Here is a 19,535-nt window from a genome sequence, read left to right on the forward strand (position 1 = left end):
TAGGACCAATGGGACACGACCTCGATAATGCATGATTTATGAACACAAGAGGGCGCACTACTGTAGGCTTCTTGACACGCTTGACGGGAAGTTAACTTTAGTTTTAGTCAGATTATTGATTTTATTCTGATTTTAAGCGGAAATTCACCAAAATGACGGAGTACAAGGGTGCAGCAAGTGAGGCAGGCCGTGCACTGCAACTCATTAAGAAGAGGGACAAGCAGAAAGAAAATATGGAAAAACTGAAACAAAAAATCGAACAGGTGAAGACTGCTGAATGTGCTACATTAAGCCATGTTCTGTCTATTTCCGACATAGCATTAACATGCTGTTACTCCAGGGAAATGGGAATACTGAACAGAATGGAAAGTTATGTACACAGACATCACTTGACACCTTATGCACAATCCCCATGAAACTTGTCTGAAAAGTTCGAAAAGTTTTCAAAGTAGGCCTAGACCTAAGTACTTCAAATATTTTCCCCGGCTGCATTTTACATGTTATAGGACATTATATAACATGTATAATCAGGTCGGGGACCAAACCAGAAACTGGCGGTGACGCCAGACTAGGCATACGCCGCTCGTTTGTGCAACAATGATGTAATTTTTAACTATTTTTAGATCACGGTTCGCAGATGACTTTGATCTCTTTATCGGCCAAAAACTTCAAAACTAGTTCCTCTGATTGATCAAATTCACAGAAAACATGTTCTAAATCAGATTTTGTTTTTTGGGGCTCATTCTTCCACCTCCCTCCCTCATAGAGGCAGAGTGGTGAGTCCTACACCGTAGCTCTCTTGAATATTCATGGTCAATAGAGGATGTCTGTCTCAGAGTGACACTTTTTACTGAAAAAAAAACCTGCATACTACATATGGCACTTTGACAAATGTATGGTTGTAAGACCCCAAATAAACAATGTAAATAAAGAAATGAACAGATGTTAATTTCGGATTGCTTTCCTGAAGGAAAATCTCAGCAAGGTGGCACCAATCAGCGCTAAGTTCACCGCGCATTATGACGCTGTGGAGCAACAGCTCAAGAGTAGTACTATAGGTGAGGAGACTTGCTCTAAAGAGTCACCCCCCCCCAAAAAAAAATCAGCCTCTCTGTTGTACACATGTAACTCTCTTTGTTTTTAATGCTACATTAATGTATGACCCATAAGAAACGCTGAATGCCTCTTTCCCACCTTCAAATCAGCATAAAAGACGGAGCCTACTACAAGTACCATAGTTTAGTATCAAGTTGAAAAGAACTCTTTGTACACGTGTACAGTCAATATTTGCGGGGAAGCCGATGTGGAAAGCCACACGAGTGGTACAGTCATAAGTGGAATTTTTTCAATTACCTTTTGGTATTTTTACAAAATTGAGTGAGACATTTTTGCATGAGCAGGTAACGGAGGTTACGATGTATGTGCCGCGAGATGTTATGGTCAATCCATATTTTGCCAGTGGTAGGTTGTCGGAATATGAACAGCAACAATCCTGAGTGGAGACATTTGCAATAACTGAAGAGATCCTTAACCATGGGGCGTTTTGCCAGAAACCTGTCCTGGAAGCCAGGGGCACATTCTGTGCACCCACGTAGCTTTCAAGGGTCATCAAGCCCCCGTATGAAAACAGTATTTGCAAGAGGCCCTGTTCAGTCCGCCGAAATTCCCTCTTATTCACGCTGTTGAATCTTGTCAAGTCCTGTGACCATAATGCACAGTACAGAATGTTAATCTTGTTCTTTCCGTTGCATCGCTCAAAGGCTTCACTTGGAGTGTCTTTGTTTTCCATCAAACAGGTTTGGTCACGTTGGATGAAATGAAAGCGCGGAGGGAAGTTCTTGTCCAAGAACACGAGAAGGAACTCGCCAAGGCCTCAAGCTCCCAAGAGAAAGTGTAAGCATGGTCATCCTCACTGCTACAAAAGAAATTTCAGAATTAGAACATATATCTCTGGCCATCCATTTTAAGCGTAGTTCTTTGTCCTTGGAAGGAGGACTTCACAACCCTTAGAATCCAAATTTGTGCAGAAAACAAATAGGAGTCATTCACCACACTGCTGAGCTGTTGTTAGAGGGCCTCAAATCAATGGATGCATGCTATGGGAAAAGGTTGATATCACCCAAGTCCATTATGGAGTGATCAAGCACTGCTCTATAGCATTGCACCTTGTCCACACTTTCCCAGCTAAAGCTCGTAACATTCCCCTGTGTGTCACTGCACGGCATGCCCTGGTTATTTCAAGATTTCTTGCTGTTTGTCAGCTCGCATTGATCTCACTTGCTGGCCGTCCTCGGAGTGCTGTAGCCGGTGTGAAATCCTGTGCAGTTAACCATATTAGCTGCGAAATGGAGGAAGAGCTGTCTTGGGATAAACGGGGGAAGGAGGGGGGGGCGTGCAAACACGGTCCTGTGAATCAATCCCACAGTCCAAAGACAGCACTTCTCTTGTGAGCAGTAGCACCTAGGCAGTACGGTTCTTGTTCCATCGGGCGGCACTAAGTATTCAAGCAGTCACAATTCCCCAAGAAATGGACCGATTTCTTGTCGCGTTACAGAGAGAAGGAGAAGAGGAAGAAGAAGAAAAAGGAAAAAGTCACGAGTACGCTCTCCTTCAACCTCGATGAAGATGGAGAGGAGAACGATGAGGACGAACCTGGTAGGTGCTTGTTTGCCACATTGCATTAGTTCTGTCCTTGTCTCGAGTCTCTTCCTTAAATGCTTCGTCCTCTACCCACCCCCCTTCTTTTTTGTAATCAGAACCTGAGCCAGTGGTCAAGAAGAAGAAACTGGGCAAGAATCCTGACGTGGACACCAGCTTTCTACCGGACAGAGAAAGAGAGGTCAGGGGACATTTATGCGGTTTTTCTCCGAGCATCCAAACGCAAAACGCTAAAGAAACCCATTCGAGTTACTCTAGCTGCAGTATGTTTTAAAAAAAAAGAAGCTGTCAAGAAGCCTCGTCAAAGCTTATTGTTACTGATTTCAGATAATACACGGATATCTCTGTGGTCTCGTTTGAATAAGATTACTCCCTGTGATCTCAGAGAAAGACTAAAGATGTTTGCTGGCTTTTACAACGATCAATTTTTTCAGTGTGGGGATTTTTAAAAGCAATTGCAAAGAACATTCCATGCATTATGCAAAGTCAAACTCTGAGGGATTTTACTCATTTTCTTGTACTACGTGATTGACTTGAACAGGCAGAGCATTTGCAAATGCTTTCTCCACACAGGAAGAAGAGAACAGGGAGAGGGAAAAGTTGAGACAGGAATGGCAGGATAAACAGGAGATGATAAAAAGTAAGGCGTAGTGTTGTGACCAACAACAAAATTGGAGACTTTTGCTGTGCGTCGTGAATAGCATCCGTGTGTTTAGCCATAACCCTGCCTGATGCAGCAAAGTGCAACAGGTGTTGATGTCTCACCAGACGGCGGCGGTACAAGCTGCTGGCCTCTGGAAAGTGGGAGGGAGTCCTTTTTACAAAATGGCCTCTGTTATATTCTGTGGTGGCTGGTGGCTTCAGATTCGAGTCCGTTTTGCCTTGGGGATAGTTGACCTGTTGGATCCTGTTGCACTGGGCAGGCTTCATACGTGGACTGCCGTTGCATGCTGTCCATTCGGTTGAGTTTCTAGCCAATATCTTTTGAAGGGTTGGGTTAAAATTAAATCTTTACTGTTCTCAATACCTCATGTTTTTAATAAGATTTGGCAATAGTTAATTTCCCATTGTCAGATTTGAATGATTCAGCTTAGCTTTTCGGTCAAAATATTATTGAAATGAGGCTGAAGTTCCAAACTGTGTTTGCAAATTCGTTTACTACTTTAGGAATAAAGTCCTAGATCAGTAAAGATGTCGCAAAGGTGTCTGCAGACCTACAACCCTGATTATGTTTTGAGATCATTTTCACAAAGCAGCTGGTCAGAAAGTATTGCCCACGGAAGGTCTGTGCTAAGCACGATCTGCTGTGAACCAGTCACGATCTACAGTGTGTGACAGAGTAACTGGTAACCTGTTTCTTGCGGAGCAAATGATTTTGATGTTTAGCAAGCTTTTGTGTTCAGTCCATGAAGTCAGCCCCTGGTCTTTTGTAAATACTAGCACATTTTCACCAAAAGGAAAGATGGAATAAGCATTCAGTGTGAAGAAGAGAAATGGCAAAATCTCTAGCCATTTATTTCATTGCAGACGAGGACATTGAAATCACCTTCAGCTACTGGGACGGCTCTGGTCACAGACGGAGTGTCAAGGTAAATCCAAGCAGTCTGGCTCCTAGACTTGATAATGCTGATTACTTGTTGATAATCTGATTTGCTCTGACTAGAGGCACCCCCTCAGTGGCAAGGAAGAGACAGGCTGGTGGGAAGTTGATCAAGTGAGCTTGAGCGTGCACCAGGTGTGCTTGCGAATACCCTACAATTGGTCGCACATTGCTCAGCATGGCCTGTCCTGAGTGCGCATGAACCTGTCCACCCACACCGTGTTGCCCCACACCCTCGACCTCCCAACACACCCTCCCCGGGTCCTGGTTTCTTGGTCAGAGTGGATAGCCTGAAGAAGATTGAAACTGTCTCTATCCTCAGGGACAGCTGGCCCAAATTCTTCTTTTATTGAAAGTGGTAATTATGAGGAGGTCGCGGGGAAGATTTCACTGTGGTTGCCAGATGCCTGTTACAACAAAAAATTTTGATTGTAAAAGCTCTATTCTGCTGGTGATGGTTGGATAGTTCTCTTGAGGTGCGATCTTATTTGCTCTGTCATCCATTTCTTTCCTGGCCTATTTTTTGTTTTTCCCAGATGAAGAAAGGGGACACCATGCAGAGGTTTCTTCAGAAATGTCTTGAGATGCTCAAGAAAGATTTCCATGAATTAAAGTAAGATGCCAAATCAATCCAGTCATTTTTTTTTCATTTTTCATTCATCTTTTGTGTTCTGCGTTCTCTTATTGCACGGTGACACCCTCTCCTTGCCAAGAGCTCCACATGCACTGTATCTGTTGGCCTTTTTTCTCCTTTTTTATGGTTGTTCATCAGATGTCATCTCTTTATATTTTTAAACCCCCAAATTATTTCGTTGGCAGGGCGGTCACAGTGGAGCAGATGATGTACATCAAGGAAGACTTAATTATACCCCATGTGAGTCAAATGTTACTTATTAAAAACCCTGGGAAAAACCTGTAGAAAAATCATCAGATCATATCCACAAAATCTTTCCGCCAGCGCCTGGATGACAGTCATGAGCTCGGTCAGTTGCAAATTATTAGTTTAAGTTAGTAATGTGGCATACAAATCAAACAGTATCTTCATAGCAGCTCTCAACTGTTTGTCTTTACTGAGCTTCCAGTAACATGTTCATTGAGATGATTTGTTTCTTGCCTTTGTTTAATTCACAGCATTATTCGTTCTACGATTTCATTGTCACAAAAGCCCGTGGAAAAAGTGGTAAGATCACATACGATATTGAGCCTTTTCTGTTTTAATACTCAGAGACGACACTGAGTACAAAGGCTTGAAATTTGTGTTTGTAAAAAGGGCCCATTTACACAGATTAGTGATAACGGAAAGCACTGATAGAAAGTGTGACATTTCACATTTACAAACAAGATGGAAATGTGCTCGTTTTGCAAGTCATTAGGTTAACAGTAGTGCCTCTGTAGAAGAGGAAGCATTCAGCTATGCCAATCAGTATGTGATGTCATACCCAGGGAAACTGCCTATTGGCCAATCAGTATGTGATGTCATACCAAAGGAAGGTGCCTATTGGCCAATCAGTATGTGATTTCATACCCAAGGAAACTGGCCAGAATGTGCCTGGTATCTTTGACAAATCGCTCATGATGCTTAGGTTTCTCAATACAGTGGGTCATTTTTCTGAAGTTTGATATTTTTACTGCAACATCATGTACCACTCCCTGTCTAAGTAAAATGTGACAATTGTTGGAGTTGATGCCTCAGCTCAACCACATTGTGTCTGATCCTCTGTACTTCAACCTTGGGGGCTGCAAATAGGGATGATTACCTCCTCAATAAAATTATAAAAAATGTGCTGTAAGAGAAGAGCAAAGTTGGCTGTCCCCATTTGGTCAAGTTTTGAGATGCTCAAGAGTCAAAATCTTGCCATAATATCCAGTCCATAACAGTCAGTTACTCCGTAAATGCTAACTTTCAGAAGTAAGAATGAAAAAAGTAACGAGCAAGAATGTATCTTTGTCTTACCTAGGTCCACTCTTTAGCTTTGATGTCCACGACGACATCAGGCTGACAAACGACGCGTCTGTTGAGAAGGATGAGGTATGGTTGTGAAGGCTCGGGGGGGGGAGGTTCAAAACCTCCAGTCTGTTTGCACCACATTGGCCCCTGCCACCATACTGTGACTCGCACACACTGAACATGCTTGAGCTAGCTTGACCTTGGATGTTTTGCTTTGGAATGACCTTGCCTTTTTGAAATACCAGACCGACTCATTGATGGGTATATTACTTGGGAATATGGTGTCTGGATAGACTGATAGAAGGAATCTGGTCGTTTGTCTAAAGAAGCCAGTGTAGAAAGGGGTCGGAAGATTATGGCTAGCTGATGATGTTAGTAAACAAAAACTGAGTAAAATGCCCCTAAACCGTTTCCTATATTCAATGATATTTTTCGGGGGGGGGCAGCAGAGTGAGTGTGATCTTGCCTATCCAACTTGAGCAGAAGCACTCCCACATTGGTTGAAAAAAGCCACGTTGGTCGGGAGTGTTATTTTGCTGGTAGGGACGTGCCGGCATTGCTTGCATTTCCTTGTCATCTGTGAACCAGTGCAGTTACGATCAAAGGAGCTGCCGTTGCTAGAATATTGGCGCCCTCTATTGGGCCAGCTCGGGGCTCATTGAAGAATAAATGGCCACATGATCACTTGAATTGCTGGTCTTTTCTTTAACCATGCCCTTTCAGTTAGATGGTTCACATACACTCCTCAGTTCTTGTCTTATAATTCACGGCTGCAAGTGAACCGTTGCCCCAGAGAACCTGGCTTTATCATGATGGGCCTGTATGACACTGACTGGTTGACCGAGTGGTATCAAAATGAACCATCCCTTGGCCAAATTTCAGTGTAACATTTCAGCGTCACAGCTTCTGACCTTCTTGCCTTCCAGTCTCATGCAGGTAAGGTGGTGCTGAGGAGCTGGTTTGAACGCAACAAGCACATCTTCCCTGCCAGCCGCTGGGAGCCCTACGACCCAGAAAAGAAGTGGGACAAGTACACGGTGAGTCCAAATGCTTCCTTGCACCGATTTAGAGATCGAACTTTGTGTACACTGATTAAACGATTAAAAAATTGGATAAAAAGCAACTCAGATTCCGTGGGCTTTACTCACAAGATGGGCATTTTGGAATTAGGTTTCCCAAATCCACTTCATTTATTGAACACTCTAAAAAGGACTGGAGCCTGATTACTTTTGCTGTACTTCCAGCCTCACTCTAAGAAAAGCTTTTCATTTGGACAATAAAGAGCACATGACTTTTTATCCATCATTTGGAACTACCCATCAGAAGACACGGAAGGTTACTCAAACATTCACCTCTACTGCATCATCTTCTCTCCCAAATGTTAATTTTTTGAAAAAAATGTACAAGGAGTTCCTCGCTTTTAATAAGCCATTTGCGAGTTAAATTTGAATAAAATCTGGTACACTGAGTTATTTAAATTCACATGAACATAACAGCTTGAATTCTCCATACTAAAAACCACTGTTGCTATAATTCGTGATTCGGGGCAAGCTTTTGCTTAGTTACATAAGAGATGCCTTGCAACAATACACTGTTCTCAGTGGATGAGAATGGCACAAAGGAACCAGTCCAGTCCAGTGATGGTGGTCGCTATGCAAAAGCTTGCCCCGAATTACGAGGCATAGCAACAGTGTCTTTAGTCTGGGGAATTCAAATTGTTACGTTTCTGTGCAATCAGATAACACAGTGTACCAGATTTTATTCAAATTTAACTCTCGAGTGGCTTAATCAAGACAGCCGACCTGCAATTAAGGCCATTTACTTGAGCTGTCTGTTGATATTGTTAGCCACTCCGTTGTGAACTAACAAATAACATGCTGCTGAAAAACCTTGAATTCACTTTCAGGTTGTTTCTCACAATTTTAACTCGCAGATCAAGTGAGTTGAGGATAAACGTAGGGACATTTCGGGATCTGGTCACCTTGCAGCATCCCCAGTGAAGACAAGTGTGTTTGGAAACTCAGTCTCAAGCATCTTCAGGAAGACATTAGTACATGGACCGACGTCTCTCTTCCTGATGTGGTCTACTACAAATGAAATGGAGGAGGTTCTCAACTTTTTTGAAGTGTAACTTCACATTTATGGACCCAGCCAAACTGGATATCTAGCTATTGAGAACAGTTCCTGTTGGTGTCTTCATTCATGTCTTCAATATGTGTGCAGTTCCTGTCTTCAAGTACGTACCCTCGTGTGCTACACCAAATGTCTCTCAAATAGTTTTAGAGTAACAGTGGAACTGTTACTTTCACGTAAATACAGTGATGCTCCAAATTCAGCGTTGACTTAAACTGGGTCAACTTTAGTGGACAGGTACATGTTACAAGGAGTCGGTCCTTAAAGCCCTGGTGGCCTTCACGATGGAGAAATTTGGATGTCCAGAGGTGCGGGTACGGTTACTTGAGGTGTGCGGCAGCTCAGCTGCTCCGCTCCAGCCTGGTGCAGTGTCTGTGGGCCAGACGGGGGTTAAACAATCCGGGGGTGGGCGCGTGCTGTGGTTATGGGCGGAAACTCCAGTGAGGCATGAAGCAAATGGAGATAAACTTGGGAATTTATTAACCAAGTACTGTATTACAAAACTGTGCTCAGTTTCCTGTCGGACAGGTTAAAACTACCATTTTATTTGCAAAAAACAAGAACAAAACCAAAAAAAACCTGTTGGTTTACACAAGTCGTCTTGTTCAAAAGTTACCTGAACCAGATGCACCAGCCAAACCTTTCAGAAAATTGTAAATGCACAAATCTGTAAATTTCACATGTACATGTATTTAACGTATATTAGTATACTCATTGGTACTGACACCAAGTAATTTTGGGTGCAAATTTCGACAGGATTTCTAGTTTGTCAGTTTATTAGCACAGGCTATTATCTACAGCGTCATTTTGGTTTTTTTTTTAACATTGACAAAACAACGGGGCATTCTCCGAAGTTGGCCCGGAAAATGTAGTATCACTCATGTACATGAGATTGATGGTGCGACATTTGGTAAAGATGCTACAGTACACAGGAGGGATCATATTTAAAAACAAAGAATCACTGTCTGTAGTGTCTTTCTTGTGGCTCTTTGAAAAACATGGAATGTACATGTGACAAGATGGGATTCATGAAACTTGTCCACGCCAAATACACATTTTTCACAGCCAGTTCCTCTTAAATATGGAACTGTTTCTCTTGATTGCAGCAGCAGTCACTAAATAGTCATGCATCCTTTACACTCTGACAACTACATGTGCTAGAAGTATTGAAGAAAACAAACCCAGAGGCCTTTATTTATACATTACATTAATTCGTACGTTGTGGAAGTAAATTACACAAGTTGTTCTTTTTTGAGTCGTATACGACACATAAAAAAAAAAATCGCAAAGTCTCTGCTATTAAAATGGAAAGTGGACAACACGATCTGAAGTCGTTTGAAAAGCTGTGGCCTTGAAAAGAGTAGCTATCCTCAGAAATCTCAAATTTTTCATCCACTGAAAACCAAAGCCTTGCAGTTGCTCTTGGGAGCGTGTACATGCCCTAAACATTCTGTGGGAAATGGTCCTCCTCAGAATTAACAAGGATACTCGGAGCAAGTTTTAATTATGCTTATCCATTGATCGTTTGCTTTGGAGGGGTCCGATTTACAACGCAATGGTTGACATCTCACCATCCTGCAGTCTGTTCAACTATTCTCCAGTCTTAACCTGTGGTATGACGTACACGCATATGCTGTTCGGAGCCTAGTACAGTTGAAGCTCGTTAATAAGCGGTTGTTCTGACTTGGCAAATTACCTCGTTATAACAGGAACCTTGTATTATCAAGAATGAAAACAATGAAAAACAAAGGATTAGGACCTGAACATTTCCTTGTTAGCAGAATCTTGCATTAACCCTGCTCTTATTAACGAGGTACGACCGTAAATATTCATTACTCCTGCGCCAAACAAGCGTACTGATCTCTTTTGCAAGTGTCCAGCCAAATGTGCCAGTGCTGTAGCCTGACCTTTGCGAGACCAGTCACAAGGGAACAGGGTGAACGATGACAAAGGAATGCTTTTGCTGGAGTTTGAATACAGGTAGCTTGTCATCTGAATTCATGCAGGATGTCTCGTGTTGGTCTTCAAAGGTCTCCACTTCAACACTGCCAAGCACTTGCAACGGCCAACCTATGTTCACTGCAATACAGGAGAATGTTGGCACACGGACGGCCATGGCTTCCTCTGTCCCTTTGCGTTCCTATATTTCAAGGAACCCGGACCCTTGCGCTGATAGTTCTAGTTCCTATGATGCAAAAGGAGGCACCATTTTCAATGATTTTCTCATGACATGCTGCAAATGTGGTCTCTAATGAACCTCCACGTGAACACTTGTAAATCACTTTTGCTTGTCCCAGTGCCCTGCGTCTTGGCCTTCAGTGCCCCTTAACATGTTTGATTTCTCGTACATAAGTTCAGACTTGTACTGAGACTGGAATTCCATGGGCACTGTGTCCTTTCAGACTGTGCACTCAAATATCAGATTTGCTTTTTTTTTTCTTTTAGCCAGGGACACATTTGATTATTCCTGTTGTGTCGTTTCACTGTGGAATCTGGAGAGAAAAGAGGGACACAGTACAGGGGTCAAGATCTTCGATGTTTTTGTGCTGAAGAATTTAACACCAGAGGTTTTCAAGCCATGTAGAAAGCTGCTGAACATTTAAACACAGGAATTTAAACAGGAGGAATAAGAAGCCAAGATTTCATGAAATGTACATTAAAATAGTTAAACACAACTAAACCCCCCCTTCAAATGAACAGAAATCGTGTACACAGATGATTCCTTCAGCACAATAAATAGGACTAACTTCAAAAATTGCCCTCGTGGTGCAACATACACCAGGGTTTCCCTTAACATCTAAATAACAAAAATAAACTTGTAATAGCAAAACCAAAAAGATGCCGCGCTCTTGCTCCTTGAAAGGACGAGTTCACCGACACGAATAACTACAGTTACATTATTCTTACAGTTTTTAAGGACAGAAATTATCCATCGTGAAACTCAATGCACTTCTGTTAACGCTGCCACCTCTTCCTTGCTCCGCCCCCAAAATGGTTGGGGAGGCTGTCACTGAGTCAAACCAAACTCTCCTTTTTAGAATAAATGGTATCTCCGTCTACTTGGTTTCAATTTTAGGAATTGTAAAACTCTTGTTCAGTAGCTGTGAAACAATTCGACAACACAGACTGAAGACTTCTGTCTGTGTTCAGGGTAATGTGAGATATACACTGTATAAAAATGTATGCACTCTACGGCTTTGACGAGAATCTACAGGACACATGCAAATTAGTCCTTTCAAGGCTGTCCTTGGTTCCTGTGAGAATTTGCATGCAATTCAAATAAACTAGTTGACGAGAGTTCCACATGGTCACAGAAATTGAAGGCAGATACCAAAAGTGGAGGTAACATTACAACTACTGTTGGCAAATTTTGTTGGCTTCTGCTGAACGAGCAACTCAAAATGAAACAATGGGGGACACCTGCTTCAGTAAATTGATAGGGTACAGGTTCCTACTACTGGGCCAACTTCATGGAGCTGCTTAAGCCCAGAATTTGTTTAATAAAACTTGCTTAATAAACAAAGATGACCAGCTCAAACTCCATGTGATTGTCATGCTAACCAAAAAACTGGTAAATACTATTCTAGAACAATATAGATCACAGGAACTTTGGGCTGGTAACCTGATTTGTCAAGCAAGGTTTTTTCACGCTTTAACAAATTTTTTCCTTGAGCAGCGCTGTGAAGTTGGCCCCCAGGTTAGGTTTGTACGGTGACTGTAGGGGGTGCTACGAGGCCCAACGTCATGAGAGGAACCACCTCTGGCTAGGTTGGAATTATGGCAGCCACTGGCCAGCAGGCTGAAGCTATCTCCCATGGGAGTAAGTGTTCCTCCTGGCCACAGCCAGTCCATTGAGAGACAAGCGGATGGCAAGCAAGGAAACGAAACTTGCTTGTGTACTGTGTCGAAACAAACCCTTGCCCTAAAGATAAAGGGTTGCACAATATGCACTGCCGAAACAACGATTCCGTGCCTCTGACCAACACTCGGTGCTTTGTCTGAAGTGGGCGAATCTGTGCACACAACACAAGGCCTATTTTTCTCAAAAAAAAACAACAAACAAATCCCTCGTCCCATTTGTTCTGGCTAGAAACCCTCCAAGCTCTCTCGTGCAGAATCAAAGGGCATATTCTTCATTTTTTCTTTCAAGGGGCATCGGGTTACTGTGGAAATCAATAGCAGGGCAGCAGTCCTACAACAACCCTTCCCTCCCCTGAAATCTTGTGACTTTTGAAGATCTCAGAGGTGCAGGGTTGACATGGCCTCTGACACATATTAAGCACTAACAAAAGAACGAGGAAAATTTAAAGTCACCCTCAGAATGAGAGCCATTTTGTACAGAAGTGAGCTTTACAAGGATATACTGACATTTGGACACAACATTTAAGAAAAGGAGCGGCAACGGAAACTAGTTGGCTGCGGCCAGCTTCTCTGATAACCAGTCTAGGCCTTCGTAGAGTCCGGTGCCTTGCGTCGCACACGCTGCTTGGACGTACCACTGTAACACAGGAAATAAATGAAAAGAAGGAAACGTGACATAAATTTGGGAGGTTACATTGAACAACTGCAGACTTCTGTGATATGAGAGTGAACTCTGAGTAAAATGGAGTGGCCCTCGACTCGGTGTTGTGGTCGAGCCCATCACATGTCCCTGTGAGTTCACCACAAATCATCCAGTCTTAGCTATGTTGCAAGCTGTTCAAATGACCTGTGACAAAAACATTCCGTCGTCCCTGTTCACTCTGCTAGGACCAGTCTACTCAAAGGACTTGTGTGTCTGTCACAAACTCGACTACAAAACTGCGCAGAATTGGAATGACAGACTGAGACTATGTGTCAAACATCGACACCAATGTCAGTGCTAAAAACAATTTGCTGCATCCGTTTCCAATTGTGCATGTGAAATAGATTTTATATCGCTCATAGCTGACGTGATATGCAACGAATGAGAACATGCTTTTACGGACCACTCACATGATCCAGTCTGGGCCTTGTCTAAAATGATAACTGATGAAAGGTAATCATTAAATAGAATTTTCCCTTTTCATTTTATTGATTTATAGCCTTTGAATATTAGAGTTTGAAACTAAATACTGGCATATATTTGATAATCAACCGAATATCTGACATTTAACAGATCAAGGCTCCAAACATACCTGTCTCCCTCTCAATGTGTTCAAGCCTAGGCTCTCTGTCACTTCGCTGACGGACATGGCGTGAGGCAGGTCCTGCTTGTTGGCAAAGACCAGCAGGATGGCGTCCTGGAGTTCGTCTTCTTCCAACTAAGCGACAACAATGGAAACGAAAGGTCAAAGTTGAAATACCATACATACCAACGTCTTTTTTTTCCCTCTCTACCATTCACTTGGACGTGCTGGGGGGGGAATTAGAGCTGTCCGGAACCCCCAAAAATATGCTTCAAAAAACCCATTTCTGAACATCCAGTCTTTACTGGCAAGGTGCATGTGTACATGATTGACTGGCCCAAAATCATGCAGATATGTTACATCAAATCACTGCCCTGTCATTTTCAGATAATTTTTTTTTCCTTAAATGTCGCAGACTACCAAGAAGCTCCAGCCAAACACAAACCAAGGGCTGTTTGTTTCACCCAAACCTGGATCTTGAAGAGCGGTCCTGACACTGGTTCGCACCATCCGCTACGAGGGGTTTGGTGTCCGTAAACTAACGACAAATTGCTGATCGTGATCCAGATCCGAGTGGAACAAACACGACCCAAGATTTCAGTGGAGAGTGGGAGATTGCTGATTGATGTCTCTTACCATTTTGGAAAGTTCATCTTGTGCCTCTTTTGCTCTCTCCTTGTCGTTGCTGTCAACTACAAAGATTAATCCCTGGAGAACAAAACTGTCCATTAGAAACATCGGTATTTCAGCTTAAGGCAGTTCAACCCTTAAACTGAAGAATCCTTTCAAATTCCATTGAGAATTGCAAACTTCTTGAGATGTCAGCCTCCATTATGTTTGGTATCATTATAATTTATTATAACACCTGAGCTTTGGTCTGAAGGGTAAAGAATGTGGCCAGTTCTGCATGTAATCAACTGACAGAGAGCACAAGTGGAGTGTATTACATTATCTTGAAGTAACCCAGCTGGTTGCCTGCAGTTAATCACACATAAGAACTGCAAAGGGTTTAGAAGAGGTCAACATCAAGGATGGATGATCGTTGTGAAAACTTGCGCAAGGCAAACTGTAAAGAATTATGACGCGCTGAAAGTGGGAGGGGATTACAAAGAATTCATGCACCTTCACAGGCAAAACATTTTCAGCCAGAGGAGCGACTATATTCCCCACTTACACATCTAGGCTTCGCCACCATTTTGGGGCACCGACCTATTTGTAAGTGTTGGGCCCTTTACTCTGAGGACCGACGGATAATAGATGAAGCCGCTACTTGTAGATAACGGCCTCTACAAAGCAGGTGCATATGCCATTGCCCGCTGTAACCAAGGCCTTACACACAAACAAGGAGGATAGGTCGCTTGACGTGCATACCTGTGTGTTTGTGAAGTAATGTCTCCAGAGGGGTCTGATCTTGTCTTGACCGCCCACGTCCCACACGGTGAAATTGACATTCTTGTATTCTACTGACTCAACATTAAATCCTGGCCAAGGGAACGTGAAAAAAGGAGAGTTTTGACGAGGTCGTGCCAAGGCTGCATAATATTGTATACAGATAAACAGCGCAGATGGATGCCATACATACAGAGCTTTACAGTTTGGTCAGATGGGCCCCATTAAAGAGGAAGGAAAAAGCCAGCAATTTTCACCCAACATACTAAAAAGAGTGAAAAAAATTGTTGTTTTTCTTGATACAGATAAAGGCTTGAACCTATACAAATGTATGATTTTTTCAAGCAACCCTATTCTCAACTAAAAACCCATTCCATTGTAGGAAAAAAATTGAGTGCCAATAGAATTGCCTTCATTTCCTGAACTAAATTTGAGAGTTTCAATGTAGGGGTGGAAACCGAGCTGACACTGGCAACATAAAATTTGGTATGCCTCGTTAGTTTCTGTATAATTATACTTGACTTATTGGTAAGCAAGAATTGTCAAGCTAGATACATGTACATATCCGATAGCTATGTTATTTCTCAGTAGTCTGTATCGTGCAGATTTGACAAGAAACAGGGAAAGCAATATCATATCAGAGGAAGAGATCGGTGTGATCAGTTCAGTCTCCACAATTGATTGATTTGTTGATCCACTAGGAAAGCTCCAACTTTGCTTCCCCTTTTCAAGAAAAGTCTTCCCAAACCTTGAATACGAAAGAATAGGCAATAGGGTGAGGGTTAGACCGACAGCCTGTGACATGATGTTGATTAACAGACTGACGGTCAGTCACACAAACTGACCATTCGCTATCCACAGAGGTATTTCAGAGGAGATGGGAATCCCATCTTCCTTGTTGTACTCACCGATGGTGGGTATGGTTGTGACTATCTCACCAAGCTTGAGTTTGTAGAGAATTGTGGTCTTTCCAGCCGCATCAAGTCCCACTAGAAAAACAAGCAAAATGTGATGAAATAAAAACTACAATTTTCACATTTGTCACTGCCATAAAATATACCCCTTTGCCAGCATCAAGATGTCATGAAATGAAAAGGTCTGTTGATTCTATTATACTGAACATGCGCTCTTAAGTTCTGATTACATCTAATGACAATGTCCATGACTCAATGCACATCTGTTACATTCAGTCCCAGTCACACTTGCATACATGTACACTGCCACCAACGGATACATGTACAACCTGTCGTAGACAGCTACATGTACATCTATGTACACAGTCACACATCAATAAGTGCACTGTAGCTGACTTAGCCCGACTACCTGTGAATTTCTTACACAGTTAAAGCATTGTATCACTATTTATAGCTCAGCCACAGATGTGTACAGTGGAACGCCTCTATATTGAACACCGCTGTACCGAACATTCGGCTGAACCGAACATCGTCCCTGGCTCCTAATAATTTGTGATCAGAACCTACCGAACACTTTGCAGTTGCTGTTTGTAATTCCCGCACGTCAACATGATAAAACAGTCGGTATTTTTATGTTGGAAAGTGAAAAGTGGCCATAATTTGCCCAAGGATTAGAAGGGAAAGCCACTAGTTGTCAACAGTATTGAATGGGCTCTGGTTTTGCGACTCTGCCATCTCCTACACCAGCAGACAAGCAACTGATCGTCAGTGTGGCCCAGGCATTGGTGCATGGCGGATAGTGTGTTGTGCCGCCTTGCATACCAAATTGCCATAATGGCCTTGCAACATGCTGGTTGGGCTGCCAACACACCGGTCCTCAGCATGCTAGGTCACCAGGTCCCAGTGCTCGTCATGCCTGCTCGTCATGCCTGCTCAAGACACATACATGTGTACACTGTACTCTATGTTAAATGCACTGCACTCCATCGTGCTCATGCCTTGCATAGTCAAGTTGTCTGCGCCAATGACATGGTAAATAGTCAAGTTGGTAAATGGTTGAGCTGTTTACATTCTGAAACACTCCCTGGTTCAAATGATTTCATATTTTGGCACTCTACAGCACCCTGCCACCATATTACCATGCTAAGAAAACGAGAAAATCCCGCCATCCAGAAATGGTCAATCCAATACACAGAAATGACAATGGCAGACTACTAATCTCACATATTAATGCATGTGCAAGTCACGTTGAGACTGGTGGGTGACAGATTTTTCTGACAATTGTTGATAAAACGGTCAAAGTTCTTATGCCGCTGCCGGCCGTGCAAAACTTAATTAAAATGAGTGCGGCAACAGTATGGCAATAGCATGGTAGTTGGGCTTAATGCCAAACTTAAATAGAACAGAGCTATGCCACTTCCCTTTGGAACGACGATAGCGCAGCACATCCTGTTGAGCATAAAGGCTTGCCATGCAGAATTCAATTTGCCACGCCAAATGGTGCCAAACTCTGTTGCTGTGCCGGACTTAAAAACACTGAATTATTTGAGCTCTGCACAGCAGTAGCATGGTGCATAACCTAAGCATCCCCAAATTTTATAGGGACGTGCACTGACCAGGAACACTTTGGAAATTGGATTGAGCACGTTGAGAAACGAGTAAGTAGAATTTTTGAATGCAAGAAATGTGACAATAAAATTAAAAGCTGGGTTCAAAATTCCACGGGAAACAGTTCCATACATGTACACAGAAAAAACTTGATACCCCTGTGCACAGACCTATGGGACTTGTTATGCTTGTCAGAAAATACCAAAGCGTTTTTGTAAGTAGTAACTACATGTACATGCTTCGGAATTTCTTAGCTACATGTAAATTGCACTTTTTATGATGTATCATTATCACTTTTTGGTGACTGCTATAACTTTTAAGGGACAATTAGTGTTGTCCATATATGGAACTCTTTCCACTTTCCATCTTTCCAAGATCATAAATGACCTATTAATTCCTAGGCAAAGGGCTGTGCCTTGCCACGCTTGCAATTAGGCTACTAGGCCTATAACCCCACTAGTGTGGCACGGACTCACTCCCGATCCATCCTTAGCCACAAATCTGTATGTGCAATTTCGTGTCAGCGTATTAAACATTTCGGCGCACCCACTTATCATCGTGGGCGCAATTTCTTTTGCACACAAACATGAATCTTGACCTTTCCGCTTTCTAAACCATGTATTGAATGATTTCACTCACGTTATTGAGGTATTTTCCAGTCGTTTTGCCTTTATCCATTCAATCTAATGGGCTCGCTCTCTCAATCGCGATCTTTAAGATAAGATCGTTGAACAATACGTCACTTGACCCCTCATCGTCTCGACGGCTGTTCCATGTCAAGACATCTAAACTGCTGCCCAAGTTTTGGAAGAGCCCATTGGTACATGTAGTATCTTATCGCTCAGTCCGTGTATGTCTTGACATGGAACAGTCTTCGAGACGATGAGGGGTCAAGTGACATAATGCTCAACGACCTTATTTTAAAGATGGCGACTTTTAGAAAGCGGAAAGGTCAAGAATCATGTTCGTGTGCAAAAGAAATTGCGCCCACGATGATAAGTGGATGCGCCGAAATGTTCAACACACCGACACGAAATTGTGCATACGGATGTGTGGCTAAGGATGGATCGGGAGTGAGAGTCTGTGCCACACTAGTTAGGCTACTAGGCCGAGTGAGTAATCATGCATGACCAAATGATATGAGCAGCTGCAGTGGGGGAAATGTGAAAACTTTTGCTGATATGCCTTACAAATAACTGAACAGCTTTGACTCAAAGTATTTATCATCAATTTTTAAACTACTATCCAAGCAACAATAAATCTAAGCCCAATTAAATGTACATGTATTTAAGTGTACGGTGTTGCCTTTCTAAGATTCTTACCCATCAATATCCTCATTTGTTTCTTGCCAAAAATTCTGTTGAACAGACCCGATATCGCAAGGCCCATTTTGAAGTGCTTCCTCTCCAACGATCGACTGAAACTTTACAGTTGTACTGATTAAGATTGAAATAGTTTGAATGGATTCCACTAGATGTGTTTGTACTGCTGGAAGTTTTGTTAAAAACGGAAAATTTTACTCGATTTCCAATAGTGCAATTCCACTGCCACGTAATCCGTGCTAACGTTGGCCCATGAATGACGTCACATTGCGCTGCCAAACCAAAGGAGGGCGCTATAGTGGGTTTACATCCATGATCTCCATTACGGGTGCACCGTAGCATATAAATTCCCATAGCCAACAGGTGATAATTCCACATACTTCACAAATATTTTTTGTTTAAATGCTTACAACTCTCACACGTATTCAGGCTGCATAGAAAAACAATGTTCGACATGTCCTATTTCATATTCCCTTCAATGTTTAGTGGGTTGACCAATGAGTTTTTGAGAAATACCCAAGGAAGACAACCCCTAAAATGAAGGAAATTTCACGGCGAGGAAAGGTAGCCCTTTTGAAAATGCATCCCTCTGAAAAATGGTTCAAATAGTGCCATTTTTGGACCTAAATGGGTCCAAATTGCTCAGGATGGGAAGCCTTGAGTCCGAGCCAGGTGAGCGCCTTAGTACAGGTTCAAGACGCATGGCCGACTCGGCGGTCGCAGGGCTTAGGGGCTTGTCTCGTTCCTCCCTTGCATGGCCGCTTTACCCTTTTGGGGTAACATGGATGGGCAGGGAGGAAGTGCAGTGGGCTGGGA

At 42.7% G+C, this 19,535-nt stretch overlaps 2 protein-coding genes across 3 annotated transcripts; one reads left to right on the forward strand and one right to left on the reverse strand.

Moving 5' to 3' along the window:
- The first annotated feature begins 46 nt into the window (after positions 1 to 46).
- Positions 47 to 10,663, forward strand: LOC110974320 (protein FAM50A-like). Its single transcript, XM_022225889.2, has 13 exons — positions 47 to 263; positions 971 to 1,058; positions 1,797 to 1,893; positions 2,555 to 2,655; positions 2,757 to 2,839; positions 3,232 to 3,298; positions 4,186 to 4,247; positions 4,795 to 4,871; positions 5,078 to 5,132; positions 5,390 to 5,438; positions 6,217 to 6,287; positions 7,133 to 7,243; positions 8,140 to 10,663. Exons 1-13 carry the CDS (start codon positions 153 to 155, stop codon positions 8,146 to 8,148), a joined length of 981 nt encoding a protein of 326 aa, XP_022081581.1. The 5' UTR covers positions 47 to 152; the 3' UTR covers positions 8,149 to 10,663.
- LOC110974323 (ADP-ribosylation factor 4-like) lies at positions 8,849 to 18,995 on the reverse strand. Of its 2 annotated transcripts, XM_022225893.2 has the most exons (7): positions 18,720 to 18,995; positions 15,784 to 15,864; positions 14,858 to 14,967; positions 14,123 to 14,194; positions 13,496 to 13,621; positions 12,708 to 12,837; positions 8,849 to 10,052 (listed from the first exon to the last, which is right to left on the reverse strand). In XM_022225893.2, the coding sequence occupies exons 1-6, from the start codon at positions 18,784 to 18,786 to the stop codon at positions 12,748 to 12,750; spliced, it is 546 nt and encodes a 181-aa protein (XP_022081585.1). In that variant the 5' UTR covers positions 18,787 to 18,995; the 3' UTR covers positions 8,849 to 10,052; positions 12,708 to 12,747. The 2 variants fall into 2 exon arrangements, with proteins under 2 accessions (XP_022081585.1, XP_022081584.1); XM_022225892.2 differs by having other exon boundaries at positions 8,849 to 12,837.
- Positions 18,996 to 19,535: the final 540 nt, after the last annotated feature.

The sequence above is a fragment of the Acanthaster planci genome, linkage group LG04 (assembly GCF_054643075.1).
Source record: "Acanthaster planci isolate LZ-2023a linkage group LG04, COTS_SCS, whole genome shotgun sequence".
Classification (NCBI taxonomy): domain Eukaryota; kingdom Metazoa; phylum Echinodermata; class Asteroidea; order Valvatida; family Acanthasteridae; genus Acanthaster; species Acanthaster planci.

Bases quoted from the DNA above. Each gene is read 5' to 3' on its own strand.
- LOC110974320 (XM_022225889.2), top strand. From the start codon at position 153: ATGACGGAGTACAAGGGTGCAGCAAGTGAGGCAGGCCGTGCACTGCAA. The intron at 5,133-5,389 runs GTGAGTCAAATG...TTTAATTCACAG, and splicing joins AAGACTTAATTATACCCCAT to CATTATTCGTTCTACGATTT. The intron at 5,439-6,216 runs GTAAGATCACAT...TGTCTTACCTAG, and splicing joins AAAAGCCCGTGGAAAAAGTG to GTCCACTCTTTAGCTTTGAT.
- LOC110974323 (XM_022225893.2), bottom strand. From the start codon at position 18,786: ATGGGCCTTGCGATATCGGGTCTGTTCAACAGAATTTTTGGCAAGAAA. The intron at 14,195-14,857 runs GTATGCACGTCA...TTTGTTCTCCAG, and splicing joins ATTACTTCACAAACACACAG to GGATTAATCTTTGTAGTTGA. The intron at 12,838-13,495 runs GTATGTTTGGAG...CCTGTGTTACAG, and splicing joins ACACATTGAGAGGGAGACAG to TGGTACGTCCAAGCAGCGTG.